General features: G+C 32.8%; 2 protein-coding genes and 1 long non-coding RNA gene across 4 annotated transcripts; 1 reads left to right on the top strand and 2 right to left on the bottom strand.

The window, feature by feature from the left end:
- Positions 1–129: 129 nt before the first annotated feature.
- On the top strand, positions 130–2,264 carry LOC140806232 (uncharacterized). 2 transcript variants are annotated; one of them, XM_073162762.1, is made up of 3 exons: positions 130–406; positions 784–1,710; positions 1,858–2,264. In XM_073162762.1, the coding sequence occupies exons 2-3, from the start codon at positions 878–880 to the stop codon at positions 2,027–2,029; spliced, it is 1,005 nt and encodes a 334-aa protein (XP_073018863.1). In that variant the 5' UTR covers positions 130–406; positions 784–877; the 3' UTR covers positions 2,030–2,264. The 2 variants fall into 2 exon arrangements, with proteins under 2 accessions (XP_073018863.1, XP_073018862.1); XM_073162761.1 differs by having other exon boundaries at positions 133–406; positions 871–1,710; positions 1,858–2,263.
- Positions 2,265–2,554: 290 nt separating this feature from the next.
- On the bottom strand, positions 2,555–4,808 carry LOC140805649 (ninja-family protein AFP3-like). Its single transcript, XM_073161908.1, has 3 exons — positions 3,876–4,808; positions 3,648–3,698; positions 2,555–3,093 (listed from the first exon to the last, which is right to left on the bottom strand). The coding sequence occupies exons 1-3, from the start codon at positions 4,338–4,340 to the stop codon at positions 2,743–2,745; spliced, it is 867 nt and encodes a 288-aa protein (XP_073018009.1). The 5' UTR covers positions 4,341–4,808; the 3' UTR covers positions 2,555–2,742.
- A 2,689-nt stretch (positions 4,809–7,497) lies between these two features.
- LOC140806236 (uncharacterized) lies at positions 7,498–11,630 on the bottom strand. The gene is made up of 5 exons (XR_012112460.1): positions 11,514–11,630; positions 10,669–10,747; positions 8,135–8,374; positions 7,946–8,014; positions 7,498–7,813 (listed from the first exon to the last, which is right to left on the bottom strand). It is a non-coding gene; the product is annotated as an uncharacterized lncRNA (long non-coding RNA).
- Positions 11,631–15,800: the final 4,170 nt, after the last annotated feature.

Genomic DNA, 15,800 nt, shown 5'->3' with positions numbered 1-15,800 from the left:
GTTTATAAAATCTGAGTAAATAGTGAAAAGCCTATTGAGCCCTTGAAGAGGATAAGATTTTGGTCCCGGTCTCCTCGCAGCTAACATTCCCGCGCCAAACCGTAATTGGTTGAGAAAGATATAAATCTATCAGAATGTCCGAAATCTAAGCTTTGCATTCCATTTCAAGAAAGGACGATCCTTCCAACAATAAACCCTAAAACCAACCGTTCGTTTCCCAAAAATTTTCATCAAGTTTTCTGATCATCAGGGGATCGCTGCAATGTTTCTTGATCTGCACTTTTGTGGGTTTTGTTCAAGATTTTTTTTTAATGGTGAATTGGTCTTCCCATAATATAATTGGCTGGAGGGAACAAACCAAACTAGAAAGGTGGATGGAATCTTGATTCGCATTTTCATGATTCAGGTATTGTCGATTGATTTTTTCAAATGGGAAACGATCAATCATTAGGGAATATGGCTCATATCTTGATCACCAAGAATAAGCATCTTAATTATCAAGAAAACACAAATCAGCTGGCAATGAAAATAAGCACATTGTGATTTTTCCGACTTGATCATCAAGAAACCCTATTAGTTGGCATTCTTTCCTGAATGGGTTTCGATTCAATTTCTTGCGTTTTCCTTTTAAATTTCTTGCCGAGCAATTATCGTATCATTTTTGTGCGCGCGCATGTGCGTGTGTGTATGCATAGCTCTCTTCATGGTATATTCAATGTTTATTGGTTTCTAAGGTCGGAATTTTCGTTTGAATTTGGAGCCTCTGTTCTTTTTCTGCAACAGCTACATATTTGAGCTCGTATACGTTGCCAGAACGCCTCGTTTTCGTAGTATCACTAAAAATCGAATTTTACTTCACTATGCATGCAGTGTTACAATGGAATCTGAGCATGTAAAAGTAAGCAATGACCATGGAAAGAAAGACTCCGAGATTAAGCATGATGAAGGAAAACCAGTCCTGGGAAAGAATAATGAGGTTTCCTCTCCGTGTACTACTACTCCTGCTTCTTCTTCTTCTTCTTCTTCACCGTCGCTTGAATTCAATACTGGTGAAAAGGGCATTCTTGATGATATATCAACAAAATCCAAATCAGATGGGAACTTCTCGTCTTCGCCAGAATTCATTTCTTCACCAGACACCAGTACTCATAGTATGTCTCAGCCGAATTTGGTAGGTTCTTGGCAAATGAAGTCTCCTCCAATTCAAACAATGGGGCAGCCAGCTAATTATGATCCAAATCGCATTCCATCCCATATTTTTTCGACAAAACCTACAACTCCCACGGAATGGAGTGTTGCCTCGAATGAGTCCTTATTCAGTATTCACATGGGGAACAACAGTTTCTCCAGAGATAATGCCATTCTTTTTGGTAAATCCGGAGAACTTCCGCCTTGGCTTGAAGAATGGAACAACAATTCATCTTCCAATCTTCATTACGCTTCTGAACATAAAACTAGTGATTTTAGCCTTCCCCCGGTTATGGAAGTACCAGCACATGAAGAAAACGATGTAAAATCTGCTAAGGTCTCCAAAGTACTTGTAGAAGAAGACTCGGATAAGGTTCCCGCTGGTGCAAATGTTGAAAATCACGGGAAGGAAACAGCAGCTCCAGTTGAAGAAGTTCGTCCTTCTGCTGCGGCCACCTCTCCGAGCCTGCCTCGCCTTTCTGACGAGAGTGGACACAGCGGCAGCTCTTTTGCATTTCCTGTGTAAGACTATTTCTCTTGAATTATGGTTCTTCATTTCTTAGCTGATAAAATGCTAAAAAAAGAGCATCTGTGCTTACTTTTCTGCAACAGATTTTCAAGAAACTGAAACTGGATGTGAAACCCATATTTTTTCTTTTAATGTCTCAGATTCGCGAGTGAGAGTGGGAAATCCAGGTCGTTGAAGTCGAGGTCGTTGAAGGTTATAACGGAGAAGCAAGAGAAACCTCAGACGCAGTCACATGATCCCAACGCAACGACCCCAAAAGCATCAGAAACAAGATGGTTTTCTTACGTCTTTTGTTGGCCTCGGTGCTGTTAAGTTTAGCTTTTAACGAATTCACCTTATTGAAAACAACGGAGTCTAGCTTACAAAGAATAGTTTTTTCCAATGTTATGTAAAAGACAGATTTCAAGTCTTAAACCTGATTATCTATCTTTTCTTTAATAGATTTATGACACAGTATAGGACTAGAACTCCGCCGCGGGCAAACCAGACTAGACGGAAAGAACTTTAACTCTTTGGTAACAATAATCAAGGCTGTCGCCAAATTTGTCAAAAACAAGGTCCGACACAATTTAAACGTCTTTATCATCAACTATACAATTTGAATTACACCATTACCATGACAATAAATTCTAATACAACAAGAAAGCATTCAATTAATAATTTCTGGGAAGGGGCAGCAGAGTATTTTTCAAGAAACGTCGCCAAAGTTCATACCTTCAATTTTAAATACATCAAAAATTTGGTAAAAATATTATAGTATACAAATAATCTTTAAAAAAATTATAAACTGAAAATGGAATGAAGTTATACAGAAAAATAAGAGATAAAACACTACCTACATGAAGACTACACAATGGCATTCAAGTTTCTGATATTTCATTTGTTTCTCCAGAAACATGATGTTTCATAAGTAGACGTCAAACACAATGTCAAGATTATATTCTAAATCAAGAAAACTAGAATTTAAAGAAATCCCTTCTGTTAAGGGTGTTGCGACAACAAAAGATGAATAAAGAAAGGTCCAATTACAAGAGAGGAGAAGGATTCACAACTATATGCTTCAACGGGTGCTCCACATCACCGCCACCACCATGCTTGACGAACTCAGATGGTGAAAGAAACATACCATGGCAAACACAGACGATTTTAACTTCCTCTCCCTTCTTGTATCTGTACAAGAATCCATCTACTTTTGTACCATTTGGTCCGTATGCCTTTGTGGAAACAAAGGGCATATCAAGCATTGCATTCTTATGAGATATGTTTGGTCCTTTCGCTTCCCTTACAGCAGCTTCGATGGTAGCTTTTTGTTCATTTCGTTCTTGCACAGGTTTACTGCCGGAAGAGCTCTTCACCCCAGCCAGCTTGTTTGGCTCCTGTCAAATATATGAGAACATACTTGTTCAGCTTTCATTGCGCAACTCCAACTCTAGATTATCGATTACGCATAGAAGCTACCATCGAGATTATCGATTACGCATTCTCGCCTAAAAGATGAGCCAAATATATTCATTGGCAGAGCAATTGAGACAGGTTGGGATCAATCCAGACATGTTAGACCACCAGATCTCATATATGGTCGCAGTACATGATCATGGCGTTTCAAGGTGGATGTGCAAATATAATGCCAAAACTAGATGAGAGAATTAACGCAAAAAGACAGATTCTTAATATTCATCCCAAACCAATGCAAAATTTGATGCCACAAACAAGATAGTTAAAACATCAATCTCATTAAGCCGAATATAAATATACATCGTGGTACAGACAAACGTGTGGATAAACTAATTCAGATTACAAATACAAAGTACAGTTCAATAAGCATGAAATAATCAGATCATAGATTTTATCAGAACGGAACTTCGAAGCAACAGATTATTACTCATTCATGGTTTGTACGAGGACAACTTTGGGGGTGATAGATGCTTACATTAAAGTTATAAAAGAAGGTTCTTTTCCCCAAAGGCGCCATAGCCATAGCCTAAAATGAAGAACTTAAAAGGTGAGAAGGAAAGAAAGTATACCCTCTGTGAGTTGACTCTGACCATCAAAAGAAATACCAGAGGAACCACTCCTTTGTGATCCAACAGATCCTTGCGATGCTTGCTTCACATTTTCGGCCAAATTAAGATTCCCATCAACGATAATTAGAACATTATCTTTCACTGGTCGCAGCATGATTCGATCCATTGCCATTATTACCATCTTCCGCAGAAATATCTGTATCTTTCACCATTCTCACATTCTTCAACTTCTCCATTCTGTTCTTTCTAGCCTCCATGCTCCTCGTCGACTCCAACGACTTCCGGTGGCGCCACTCCTCCGTCGGAATGGGAAGGGAACATGTCCTCCCCAGCGGCGCGTGGGACTCAAGCGCCGCAACACGCCCTTTGTGGCGGCTCCCATTATCAGCGACGCCGACGGCAAAAACCAAATCTGATATAGAGGAAGCGCGCCTCAGCTTTTTCCTCGCTGGGTCCACTCCGAATCTGCCGTTCATCGAAAGCCCCAAACTCAGCTCTATTTCCCCATTTTCATCCTCTTCCAGCTTCACATTCTCGTTCGAAAAACGATTAGGACCCGTGAATCCATTCTTTAACAGATCTCTCGAAAACCCATCCATGTTTTCTCCGTTCCCTTCAGCTCCTTTCAATTACACGTACAAAAAAAGCACGAAATCATCAAATTCCTTGGAAACCAGGTGTGAAAAAACTCAATCTTGGAAGTAAAACTCAAACCGCCACTCCTTTCCCTCAGAAAAAAACACGGAAAAAAAACCCCAAAAAACAAGAAAACTCCCCAAACTTCAAAAGTCCTTCTATCTTCCAATGAAGATGTCAATCATCAGGCGAGGAAAATCCCTCAAATTCGCATCTTTTCCGGGTTTTCTCAGACACAGAAAACATCAGGCGAAATGGATAAAAAGCCATTGAATATGAAAAAGTTTGTCAGTAAATAATTGTTGGTAAAAAAAGCCAACAACAGAGATGAAGAAGGGTTGAAAAGGATGAAAAATGGTAGCGTGAAATTGACACGTGATGAAGGAATGAGGTTGCGTTCTTCCACGTGGTTGAGACAACCAGTTTTCGAGGATGACTTACCAACAACTGTCCCCACTTGCGTTCCAAATGTCCTTTCAAACTTCATTTGTAAACTCATATCCCTATTTAAATACAAAATATTATTTTTTAAAAACAGAAGAAAAAGTAAATTTATTGCTGGTTAATTTAAAAAATAAATTAATTCTCTATAAAACCTAAATAATAATCGAGCTTAAGATAAAAACAAAGTTTGGTATGAATAATTAGATTTTGACATCTTTATATTATTTAATTTTTATTAAAATTTCATTATAATTAAGCTAAAAAATTATTATTTCAGATTCATCTTTCAATTTTAGAATTTATAACACTACTAAGGCAAACCCTTAAATAAAATATAAAATGAATAAATATTTGCATGCATTGCCAAATTATTAGTTACACGATGTCACAAATTTTTATTCGTGAGTCGAGTCAATCATGTTATATTTATAATAAAAAAATAATATTTTTGCCATTAAATACTATTTTTTCATAGGTTGACTCAAATAAAATAATCTTCTTATAAAATTGACGTGTGAAACTGTCTCATATGAGTCTTTGTATTTTTATTATGTATAAATTTTTTTAGTTATTAACTGATTTTTATATAGAAAATTTAAAGATTATAAGAAACTGGATTTTAATATAACATGTTGATATATTTAAAAATAACATATTGACAAAAAAACTTTATCATTAGAAATTCATCCCAAATTTCATATATAATTTAAATGACCTTATCTCTCATCCAAAAAATATTGTAAATGTATAAAAATTATATAAGTTCGCTGTATAATTTGATTTCTGCGACATATGAGATGTCGTGGCTGAGTCAGATATGAACACGTGGCATAAAGATCCTTTCCTCAACCGTTACGCATTTTGCGATTATAGGATAAAAGACGTAGGCACGTTTTACATGCCTCGATACTCGCGCTTCTTACTCGACACGTACTGTCAATGGCATTAATGTAATTTAACCGAGCATTTTGTGTACAATGTGGATTTAATTTAATTAATTGCTTCCTTGCAGGTAGGGGTGTACATTACGTTCAAATAACAGAAACCCATTTAATCGAATCGGCTAAGCTTGATCTTATTTTCGGATCAGATTATAATCTTAAATACTATAAAGAGTAGTTCTCTTATGAGATCGTGTCCCGAATTTTTATTTGTGAGACAACTCAATCCTATCTGTATTTACAATAAAAAATAATACTATTAGCATAAAAATTAATATTTTTTTATAGATGACCCAAATAAGAATATATCTCATAAAATACGATCAATGAGACCATCTCACACAAGTTTTTGTCATATTTATAACTATTATTCACTAGGCAATATGATGGCTATGTAATATTTATAATATTGTCAAAAAGATTAGGCCAAACGCGATACATGTCTGGGACAACCTTATATTGGATTGTGATAAATATAACCTCGTTTTTATATATTCCCATCAATCTCTAATTTATAATAATATGTATTTCATTTTGTTGGGAAAGAGGTGGGACAGTCAGATAATAGTTAATTAAGCTTATTAATTAATCCCATCTGGACCAGAAAACATTAATTAATCTGTACAAGTTGCTCTACTTGCATCACTGATTGAACACATCTTTTGTTTAAAATAATTGTATTTTATTTAAATAATTTAAATTAAAAAAAGTATTAAACTTGGATTTTGATACCACTAATTTAATTTAAATCGGTGAATAACTGTGATCCACATCTTTAATTTTATTGTTAATGGAAGATTAATTTGTACAAGTTGCTCTACTTGCATCACTAATTACGTGAATAACTAACCTTTGATTAAATCGAAGTTTGAACACTCGAGTGATCGGTTTGATTCTGCTCGAGTCTTATAAAATCATATGAGCTCAAACTTTTCTTTGATCGATTGGTTCGAGCCAACTGCTCAAGTTGTACTCGGTTTAGTTTGTATCCTTAATTGTCTTAAATATTCTATGTAATTGAGTTTTAATTAAATCCCCAACCTAAAACAAAACTAGGGTTTGGCGAAATTAATGATAGAATCTCCGGACAAAGAGAAAAAGAAAGTGCGGTGGGGGCCACCCGAAAAGTTGTTGGATAATTCAAGTTTGCATTTAAAAATGGTGGCAAGTTGCTCGACACGTTTCGATTTCTCGTGAGAGGGATTTTTAGCGACGGCTGATGGGGTGACGTGTAAATCGGAGAACCGAGTGATTACGTCATGCGGCGTTCGCAAGCATGTGACGTGTCAGTCGTACGAGGATACCCATCATCCTAGAAATGGAATTTCGAGGTGACTGATTTTTATTTATAGTTTTAATTATGGAAAGTTTTTGACTTTTAATTTTTACTTCATTTGATTAGTTGGTTACAAGGATCCTCATGTTTGTTGTAATATTAGTTCTTCATTACATCCACACACACACATTTATATATATATACTAGCCACCGAGGCACACGCGTTGCGTGTGTCATGAATATATGAAGCTAATATATAAAATATTCATGACACATAGTCATGATCACACCAAAACATTTTATATTTTAATAATGAAAGACAGTAAATTACAAACTCTATCATATGTGTTAAAATATGTCAGATCAGTAAAGATGCAAAGGCGTCGGATAAAAATTCAAATTTTGTGTGTGTGTCTATATATATATATATATAATATAGACACATATATATCACCGGAAGATTATGTTAACAATATATCTAAAAAAATATATGTAAGAGTTAGCTATTATATTGTTTTGAAAACTGATAGTTCATATATTTATATTTTGATTTTGGTTGTCATATATTATATGTAGAATAGGTAATGCAAAGTAAAAGAAAAAACCGGTACATGTTATATCGGTGGTATATTTGAATTTTGTACATTACCTTGACGATTTAAATTATTTAGAGGTTGACATGTGCTAGTACTCCCTTGCTCAAAATTTGTTGTCATTGTTTGGTAAGGTAATGTATGTAGACGACACGTCTGTCCAACTGTAGTTGTGTTGACACCTGGCATTGAAGTTGAATGTCAATCCACATAATTAGTATATGTGGATTTAGTACCAAATATCGGATTGCAAATCATTTCAAAGAAATGTTTGAAATCGTCCAACTTCAAACAATGCAAATGAAATATACCACCTTGGTTTGAAGAAGTTTCCATTGTTGTACGTGTTATGGTAGTCGTAGCCAAATTGTTGTTGTTTGGAACTGAAAAATGGGTAAGAGCATTATATTGGTTTAGTAAAATAAATAAATAAAATTCAGAAATAATAATATAGAAGAACATAAAAAGAATATGAGGACCGATAAAAAGGAAGCAATTCATACCATCCAAATGTGTAGTAACATCTACCAATTGATAGTTGGATTCATCAGAATATGAAGTATTTGCACTTCTATTTGTACGTATTTGGTAGTTTGACCGACGTCGGTCAAGAGTTGTTTGTCGTTGATCTTGTGTCATTAACTGTCTTTGTGCTCGTCGTCGTGTTGTGTTTAATTGACGCCTTTCATTTTCATTGCGATTGTTTTGAGTAGTAGCCCGTGTAGAAGGAGAAGACATTGAAGCTAAATAATATTTCAACATGTCACAATATTTAGAAGGCCACTCTTAGATATTTGTGTAGACATGTATAAGTTTCAATGAGTCAAGAAATAAAATGTCAGAGTTACCAAAAACATGTATAAAGCATTGTGATATAGTAAATGAAATCCAAGAACAACCCTTGATATGAATAGGAATGTAACTTACCTTCTTTGATAGTTTGAATTGAAATTCGTGAAGTCGAATCAAAAAATTCAAAGGAAATGAATTTTTCTGTGAAAGATATTCACCAAGAAATTCAGAGAAAAGAATGTCATCAAGATTACTAATAACATGTCACATCCAAAGCTTTTAAGGCGGAAAAATTAATAAAATCAAAATAGAAGGCAAGAAAATTACACGAATTATACACTAAATTCATGAAAACATGATAAAATAATGATATTGATTTTATGAAATTTATTCGCAAAACCACCCCGAGTCATATCCAAAGACTTCAAGCCATAAACAAACCGAGATATTAAAATTAAAAAGGCAGAAACTTAAACGAATTATATGATACACTCCATGATATATAGTTTTGCACACAAAATAAAATTTGAAATATTGAATGTATTCGCGAACTATTAATATTTTAAAACGTAGATTTTTTTACCTGGTATTTCAATGTAGGAGAACAATTGAATAAACGTAGATGAGTTGAGACAATGGATAGATGATTGAAATTGAACAGCTAATAATTTAAAAATACAATGTAAGCTTGACCATTATACCTCATTTTCATTTTTTTGAGTAAATTGTTGTAATTCTTGTTAACATACTCACATTGTTTTCAATATAATTTTTAACTAAAACAAATATTGCACATGATGCTTTTTCTAAATAGAATTTTTCAATCCAACCAATTATCTTAAAAAGATAAGGGAAAAATGGTTCTTGGCTACATGTCACTGTATACCAATTTGATTGTTACATTAATTCGGTTGATTAAATTTGCATATTTGTACAAAATGTAGAATCAATACTTTACATTGTTAGTTTCCAGTGAAAGATTAATTTAATTTATTACATTTGTGCGAGTTATAATTTGTTATCTTCAATTTGTGAACATTGTTATGGCTTTATTAGCAAATGTGAAATAGTCGCATGTTTTATATAGAATTATTCCGGTTTTTGTTAGTTGAATTAGAATTTAAGATGTTGGATTAAAAACGTACATTTGAAGTTGCAAAAGAGATGTGTGAATAATAATTATTGCTTAAGGTTTAGATTTATTTTCAGAGTTCAACGTGAAGCTTACTGAAGTTGCAAAAGAGATGTGTGAGTAAAAAATAATGATTGAACTTCATATTTATTTATAGAGGTGAAAGTGAATAATGATCGTTGATTCCCAATCTTTCATTTTAATATGATTAGTACGAAATTATAAATGTGCAGTTATTGTGAGCTTTCAAAGGTAAATTGCGTAACGAAATTTCTTATGTATGCATCTTTTTTTGTTCCAAAAATATTTAAAAGCAGTTTGAGATGCTGAAGAAAAGATTTTAAATGGGTTCATTACGCAATATATATTTTATATTTTGTTGCTGTAACGAACTTTTTTATAAGATTGTTGAGTCGTTGGATTATACTCTGCAATAAAACCCAACCACAACAAATTTAGCAAAATTAGGCACGTAAAGTTTAATTTTGTTATTATTATTATTCAACACATTCAAATATTGGATTGTGTTCGAACATCAACAATTTTAACAAAATTCAACACAGATAGTATATGTGATTTTTTTATTATTGTTAAAAAATTCAATCATTGGATTGTTTTCAAACAATCAATTTCCTTTAATTTTTTTCTTTTTTTATTTAAACAAACGTTTCTGGTTTTTTTTTGGTAGGCCAAATGTTTGATTATAAAAATATATGGAGTGTTACAAAATCAGGAATTTTGACCCACAGACCGTGGAGGAAACACTCACAACCAGCAAGTTTTCTACTTTTTCAAAGTGCATTATAACTATTACTTTGAAATATAGAAAACCCAATAGTGAATATAATTAAATGCTTTGAAATCAACCAAGAAAACACAAATCACGCAAAGAGAAACCATCACAAACAAAATCTAACATGTATAGCCGTTTCTTACCTGCAATGTCGATATGCAATTAAGAAAAAGTATAGATAAAGGTACTAAAAAAATATGCAATTAAGAAAAAGTAAGTCCGAGAAATTATAAAACTAAAAAACAATTTAAACATATATGAAAATAACTTTTTTGTACATGAAACCATATTTTATGCAATGTAAATTTTTATTTATCAACCTTTTCGAGTGTTTTCTCCAAATCCAGGCGGACTGTATACAGTTGGTAACCAGACGTCTGTATACCGATTGGCTCTGACCTGTCATGGGTGCCAAATTTCATAAGTTTAAAAGCCATGATGCTCAAGTTGTCCTAATTATTCCATGGAAAAACAGCAAAGATTGAGTTGGCTAGCTAAATGCCCGCAACAACTTGGCTTTTATGTTAGCTTGGTGAGTATTCAATTGTTTACTCATCATAATATATCAAAAATGTTATCTCTACTTTTTTATTTCCAAATAAGTGTAAACAATAAAAGCCAAGTATATAAAAATTGCCAACTCTTATTTTTAAACCACAATAGTTAAAAATGGTGACATAGGCAGATATTGTATGAGTAGAAATGGAAGTTCTTCGCCTAATTACACGATTGATTCGCATAGTCCCTTATATAAAATGCTAAGTTTTAAATATCTGGATTTCTATTAGCCTTGTAATTTTCCAAGCCACAACAGAGCACGTCTAAAACTCAAATCTGAATTTCATAGATTTTGAAAACTAATATAAAAAATCAATTTTGAAAATGGAGAAAGAAGCGTAATGTAGATGAAAAAAGAGAAACAAAACCTATGATGAAAGAAATGGTCAAAATCGATGAAGTAGCAAGTCCAATATATGATTTAAAAATTCAAAGAAGTTGACTTCCAGTACAGATATTAAAAACCAAAACAACAAAACAACAAAAGCAGAGAACTAATAGCCTAAAAACTAACACAGACAACGAAGCAAAACCTAGGATAAATACATACATGGTTACGCCCTATAATCTGAACAGGCTGAAAGGAAGAAGATAGTTGCGAACTTACCAGAGGAAACGTATGTTTTCTTGGCCGGAAGATTTATTTTGAACCGGCAGAGAGGAAACAATGGATATGTTGGAGGAGATAGTGCAGAGGAAAGCGGATTCTATGACGGTGATGCAGAGAGAATCGTGGAATATGAGATAATCGTGCAGAATAAATTAATGGAACGGTTTTGTTGGAGATTTGGAAAGGATAAGGTTAATTTTTGAAGATGATGCAGAGAGAATCGGAATATGAGAGAATCGTGCAGAATAAGTTTGTGGAACGGTTTTGTTGGTGATGTGGAAAGGTTTTGAGAGAGGACTATTATTGTGTTGAATGAAAAGGGCAAAAGGGGAAGGAAAATTGGTGTCCGCAGGGTAGTTTTTATGAGCCCCTCAGACTTAATAAAATAGTAGAGATATATATATATATATATATATATATATATATATATCATTAAGTTTGAGATAATTAAAGTAAATAAATTTTGGTATAATGATCTATTTTAATATTTATATATATTAATAAAATATTAAAATTTTAATGTAAGTTATATGTAGTTCAACGTATAAAGTTTTTGTCTAATTCCCACCTTGACACTTTTTGTATGCAAGTTGTGTGCACTAATATTAACATGTATGGTATGCAACTGTCACTTGGAGCCATCTTGCTTTATAGCACCGAATTTGGTATATTTTTAATAGGTCAAGTCGGGTCGATATCCAACTCGTGCAGGTTTTGAATGAGTCTCATGTGAGACCGTCTCACGGATCTTAATTTGTGAGACGGGTCAACCCTACTGATATTCACAATAAAAAGTAATACTCCTAGTATAAAAAGTAATACTTTTTCATAGATGATCCAAATAATAGATCCGTCTCAACTCTTAGCATAAAAAGTAATACTTTTTCATAGATGATCCAAATAATAGATCTGTCTCACAAATACGACCCGTGAGACTGTCTCACACAAGTTTTTTACGAAGGTTTTTGTGATTCAAATGTCAAAACAATGTTGTTTTCCTTTAAGTAGATACGGATAAATCTTCAAAATTTATTATAAGTTTTGGGTTTTGGAAAGAGTGTATACATATATATCCTCATCTTCGATAGTTTCTCCTAGAAAAACTATATATCAAAGTTGCGTATTTTGTTTGAAAGTTTTTCTCTTAATTTCTTGAAATTCAAAAATTTCTTCACTTTATTTCATGCTACGATTCTCCCTTGAAAATGTCTCGCAAATATATATGCCGGGAGAATGTTGAAGTTTTTTTGGACATTTGGTGAATTCTGTACGAGTCATTCATGTGAGTTATTTTTATTCTTCTCTTCGTTATTTGAAATCCAAGTCCGTCTCAGTTCTTGAAATTAAATTATATATAAAAGATTTGGGAAGAATCTCGAAGATTTGTTGCAGAAGAGAACATATGGATCAGTGAATTTTTTTTTTAATTTTTTTTATTTTTGAAGCGCAATTGGATAAGTGATTTGACTCTTACGAAAACTGTCTTTATATATTCCTGGTGATTTAATTTCAATTCCCATTTGTTGAAATTGTCAATATGTGAGCGTTTTCTTTGTTTCAACAAAATCACATCGATTTCCTTTGCAATATTTCCCTCGATTATCTTTTGATATATTTGTTAATTTGTACTCTTTTTCCATCGTAAAAACAGAAACGTTAAAAAAGTTTCAAGTTAAAATCTGCATTGGACATGAAGATTGTTATTTCGACTGATTGATTTCTCCAAGGCAAAAACTTGTGTGAGACGGTTTCACGGGTCATATTTGTGAGACGGATCTCTTATTTGGATCACTCATGAAAAAGTATTACTTTTTATGCTAAAAGTACCATTTTTATTGTGAAAATGGGTAGAGTTGACCCGTCTCACGGATTATGACCCGTGAGACGGTCTCACATGAGACTCACTCTTTCTCCAAATGTTCACTGTACATATGTATGTATGGCTTGATAAAAATGATTCTTGCATGAATTAGTATGAATATTGCTTCGTGTTTCGGGTGTATTGAAATATCTAATGAAATGAAATATAATTTCTGTATTGAATTTATTTCTCAAGATTAATTTTTTCTTATTGATATGATTTTGAATATTTTAATATGGTTTTGCCTTTTTAGATAATGTGATAATTAATGTGATAATTATGATAAGATTTTTGTGATATGGTATCTTTGTTTAAAAATAGTTTGTTTCTAATAAAACTCTTAATTTTCATATTGTTTAAGTTTACTTGTTTATAAACCCTAGGACTATAAATAAGAGGATTCATCTAATGCAAAGGAGGTTGATTTATGCAGAAGCACATACGTACTCTTCAACATTTATACGCCATAAACTTTAGAGAAAATAATCTACAAAGTTGCTGCAGATTGAAGAGTGTCGAATCCACGTGTTGCCGTCATTGTTGGAGACATATGCAGATGACAACTGTGAAGAAGTTGGCTGAAGATTTGTTTTTACTGCTCCAGTTTTGACATCGTGTTTTGCTTGCTTATATACTGTTTTAATGTGGATCTTTGTTCTAAGAAGCATTTGATTTTCTCAACATGTTAGAAAATTGCTTTTTGATTTAAATAACTAGTGATATTTTTGTGTAAACTCATTGGTTTTCTAATTATTATTTTTGCCATATACTTGCGCAAAATTTATTCCGTAAAATCGTATTTACTTGAAGTTAATTTGTGTTACAAACTTATATATTCTGCTGCATGTTGTCCGAAATGTTGTAACATTTCACGTAACACTTAATTCTGATAAACACATATTTACGATCACATACGATCTTATTTGTTTTGCTGTTAAACAAAATAAATCTTATGCCTTACATCTAAGCAGGCAAATCTTGAAGATTTGTTAGAGAAGAGGATCAGATGGAGCAGTGAATATTTGACTCAATCATCTTTCAAGAAGAAAGATTATAGATGGAAGCACACAATCCATTGAATTGGTTAACATGGGCGATTAATTAAAGGTATAATGATTATATACTTATAATACATTTACCAGTCAGCTAATATACATTATTTATCAAATTAATAATGCATAGCTATTTTATATATACTTGTTTCAATTTTTGCAAATTTACGAATTTATAATACCATTCACAAGAAGTGTAATTTATAATCTAGATTAAAATTATATAAATGTATAAATTTATAATTTTTTAAATTTAGATTTTGCATAGTATTTTAAATTTAGATTTTGCATAATATATATATATATATATATATATATATATATATATATATATATATATATATATATATATAGAGGGATGATACCCTGCACCCTTGGGTGCAGGGTATCCGTGGGCGACAACTCACGTGTGCATTTTTTTTTAAAAAAAATTGTAACCGGAATTAGCGACGGTTTTGTTAGAAACCGTCGCTACATGACAATATTAAAAAATTGTAACCGGACATAGCGACGGTTTTTAACAAACCGTCGCTACATGTCTAATTTTTAAAAAAAATAACCGGATATAGCGACGGTGTTTTACAAACCGTCGCTAAATGTCTAATTTTTTAAAAAATAACCGGACATAGCGACAGTTTATTAAAAACCGTCGCTAAATGTCTACTGTTTAAAAAAAATAACCGGAGATAGCGACGGTATTTTACAAACCGTCGCTAAATGGCTACTTTTTTAGACGAAACCCTTCCAACAAGAATTTGAAATCTCTACAATTTAGTGACCATGATTAAATATGTTGTTGGAAGTTGTTACCTTTGTTTAACTGAAAAATACATTATCAAGTTTTTCTCATTTTTTACATATTGGTAAATGTGTAAGACGTAAGACATGTTGGTATGTGATTTTTAATATTTAAGAATTGTGGAATTTGTTTTCGACTATATCAGTAACAAAATTAGTAATTTTTCAGCAAATAAAAACTAGCATCCACATACATCTTTAAATCACACGATAAGCTTCATGTTAAACTTGAAGAGAAACACATGTATTTTAAAAAACAAAACAGTTTATGGGATGCTATCATTAATAAAACTGTCCATATTTTAGCATAAAGGAATGAATAGAAATTCCAACCAGGCACAATCACAACAGAAACAATGCAATACGAAATTCTTGGCTCAATAGAAATTTCGACATGACCTCCCCGTAAATAGGGCATACCGGAAAAATATAAAATAACCAAAACGACTAAATCAAAACCATCAACAAACATCCAATACGAAACAATGCCAACCAGGCACAATCACAACAACGATCCTCCACAAACACAATATACAACTACTCGGGGCATACCCCAGTAATACGTAATCAAAA

This window comes from Primulina eburnea, chromosome 11 (genome assembly GCF_022965805.1).
Source record: "Primulina eburnea isolate SZY01 chromosome 11, ASM2296580v1, whole genome shotgun sequence".
Lineage (NCBI taxonomy): Eukaryota > Viridiplantae > Streptophyta > Magnoliopsida > Lamiales > Gesneriaceae > Primulina > Primulina eburnea.
The sequence above is the reverse complement of the archived record's forward strand: the minus strand, read 5'-3'. Positions and strand labels throughout refer to the sequence as shown.